The sequence below is a fragment of the Nothoprocta perdicaria genome, unplaced genomic scaffold (assembly GCF_003342845.1).
Source record: "Nothoprocta perdicaria isolate Ctin4 unplaced genomic scaffold, notPer1 scaffold_592, whole genome shotgun sequence".
NCBI classification, from domain to species: domain Eukaryota; kingdom Metazoa; phylum Chordata; class Aves; order Tinamiformes; family Tinamidae; genus Nothoprocta; species Nothoprocta perdicaria.
The window spans coordinates 7,721-10,408 of NW_020455857.1; the positions used below are offsets into that span (position 1 = coordinate 7,721).

Genomic DNA, 2,688 nt, shown 5'->3' on the forward strand with positions numbered 1-2,688 from the left:
CTCCGCTGCCCCTGCTGTCCCCGCAGATCCCGAGGGAGGCYCCTGCTATGGCGGAGGACGGCGAGCGGGAAGGGCTGCTGCGGCGCGTGCGGGAGCTGGAAGAGGAGGTGGCGGCGCTGCGGGAGAAGCTCGCGGCGGGGCAGGAGCGCGGCGGCGACGGCGGGAGCGAGGAGGCCCGGCACGCGGGCGGCAAGCGGCGGCGCCCCTTTGACTTCGGCGCGCAYGGGCGCAGGCGCGTGGCGCTCAAGGTCGCCTACCTGGGCTGGGGCTACCAGGGCTTCGCGAGCCAGGAGAACACGGGCAACACGGTGGAGGCGAAGCTCTTCGAGGCGCTCCTCAAGACGCGCCTGCTGGACGACCGGCGCACCTCCAACTACCAGCGCTGCGGGCGCACCGACAAGGGCGTCAGCGCCTTCGGGCAGGTGCGCGGCGGGCGCGGAGCGGGCGCGGGGACGGCCGGGACGCGGCGCGCGGGGCTAGCGGCTGTTTCCGCAGGTGATTTCGCTGGATCTGCGCTCCAGCCTGTCGCCGGAGGAGCTCGCGCGGGACGGGCACGTGCAGGGCGAGCTGCGCTACACGCACATGCTCAACCGGGTGCTGCCGCCCGACATCCGCGTGCTGGCCTGGGCGCCCGTGGAGGCGGCGTTCAGCGCGCGCTTCAGCTGCCTGCGCCGCACTTACCGCTACTTCTTCCCCGCCGCCGGCCTCGACGTGGCCCTCATGGACGCGGCCGCGCGCCGCTTCGAGGGCACCCACGACTTCCGCAACCTCTGCAAGATGGACGTGGCCAACGGAGTCGTGAGCTTCCAGAGGACGGTGCTGAGCGCGCGCGTGACGCCGGCGGAAGCGAGCGAGGGCGCGCCGGAGCCTTTCCGCCTCTACCAGTTCGAGGTGAGCGGCTTGGCCTTCCTCTACCACCAAGTGCGCTGCATGATGGCCATCCTCTTCCTCGTGGGCCAGGGCTTGGAGCAGCCCGAGATCATCGACGAGCTCCTGGACGTGGAGAAGAACCCGCGGAAGCCGCAGTACAGGTGTGAAAGGGCTGCAGGAAAGGGAAAAAAAAAAAGGTTTAATTGCTAAAAGTGGTGATTTGGGGGACCCAACACTGCTGTGTCTCCCGCAGCATGGCGGTGGAATTCCCGCTGGTGCTGTATGAGTGCCACTTTGAGAACGTGCGGTGGCTCTACGACAGCGCCGTGCAGGCCTTCACCGTGGCGCACCTGCAGCGCCTGTGGGCCGCCGAGGCCGTCAAGGCGCGCGTGCTGCGCGACATGCTGCGCGGCCTCGACGCTGCCCCCGTCTCCACAGGTGAGTGCCCGATTCCCGGGAAAAGGGGTGGAAAACCATCCATGGGGCGGTTCGGAGAGCGTATTTTCCTGTCGCCTTGCAGAGGCCGGCGAGGCCGCCACGGTCCCCTGGGGAGAGGTGACGCCGCCGGTGTGCCAGCAGCTCAGCGGCTTCGTGGAGGGCGTCAAAGCGCGCACGTACAAGCCCCTGCTGGCGCGGCCCAAGTGCGAGGCGCTCGAGTCCCGCATCCGCCACTTCGTGCGCCGCGGCCGCATCGAGATGCCCCCCGGCTGCGGCCAAGCAGAGGCGCCCGAGCCCAAGCGCAGCCACGGCGCCGCCGCCGAGAACGGCGAGGAGGACGACGAGGCGGTGAAGGCCAACGGCGAGACCGCCCAGCGAGCGCCCAAGCGGGTCTGCATGGATGCCGAGGGATGACGGCGGCTTCTCTGGGGYGTGGGGGGCAGAAACCAAGCCCTCCCTCCCCCTAAAAGCCGCTCGGCTTCTTGTTTTCCTTCTAAAACGCGGGTTTACATTGATTTTTTAATACATTTTAGCMAATACGGCGAGTCCTGTGGTACGTGGAGGGAGGGAGCCTTGCCGGCCACCTCCGGGCCGCTCGTCCCGCCACTGACCGGGGCGGCCCCAGTGCCGGGTTCACCCTGGGGGAACGGGGACTAACTGGGAGTTACTGGGACGGACAGCCGAGGTCTGGGGCCGCCCTCCCGCCCGGCCTCCCCCTCGGTACCTGCCGCGCTCCGCGTCCCCGCGCCGCGGCCGTTAACGGTCGCCAACCGTCGCCGGCGTTTAAATGCSGCCACGCCATTGGCCGCCGCAGCGCTTCCACGCCATTGGCCCCGCGCGCCGAGGCACCGCCTCCCCGCTGCCGCGATTGGCCGCGCTGCGGCCGCGGTCCCGCCCCTCCCGCCCGCAAGGGGGCGGTGCGGAGGCAAGATGGCGGCGGCGGGCGGAGGTGGCGGCATGAAGCTGCTGTGGCGTCCGCTCGCCGCCCTGGCGCAGGCGGCCTGCAGTGTGACCGGCGGGCAGCGCGCGGCGTCGGTGCGGGCCGAGGACCTGGCGGAGCGGCTGCGGGCGCGGAAGAGCGAGCGGCAGCAGCAGCAGCGCGAGGTGAGCGCGGCGGCGGCGGCGCTGCCGAGGCGCGGGACTCCAGCTCCCGGCGTGCACCTCYCGMSSKKSCSCGCGGCGCCTACACCTCCCGACGTGCCCCGCGGCGCCATAGCCTTGGCGCCGGGCGCGGACTACTCCTCCCAGCATCCTCCGCGGCATGACGGGCGGGGCGGTAGGCGCTGACTACAACACCCGGCGTGCCCCGCGGCGCGAAGGGGCGGTGCCGGGCGCGGACTACATCTCCCAGCAGCCCCTGGGGCGGCTGCTCTGCGCTTC

At 71.4% G+C, this 2,688-nt stretch overlaps 2 protein-coding genes across 2 annotated transcripts in view; both read left to right on the plus strand.

Annotated features, from left to right (window-relative positions):
* The first annotated feature begins 47 nt into the window (after positions 1 to 47).
* On the plus strand, positions 48 to 1,722 carry PUS3 (pseudouridylate synthase 3). The gene is made up of 4 exons (XM_026049116.1): positions 48 to 422; positions 496 to 1,031; positions 1,124 to 1,308; positions 1,391 to 1,722. The coding sequence occupies exons 1-4, from the start codon at positions 48 to 50 to the stop codon at positions 1,720 to 1,722; spliced, it is 1,428 nt and encodes a 475-aa protein (XP_025904901.1).
* A 516-nt stretch (positions 1,723 to 2,238) lies between these two features.
* The window catches only part of RPUSD4 (RNA pseudouridylate synthase domain containing 4), a 1,763-nt gene continuing 1,313 nt past the window's right edge, over positions 2,239 to 2,688 (plus strand). The window contains exon 1 of the mRNA XM_026049117.1: positions 2,239 to 2,407. Within this exon, the coding sequence (XP_025904902.1) occupies positions 2,239 to 2,407 (169 nt within the window). The remainder of the gene's footprint in view (positions 2,408 to 2,688) is intronic.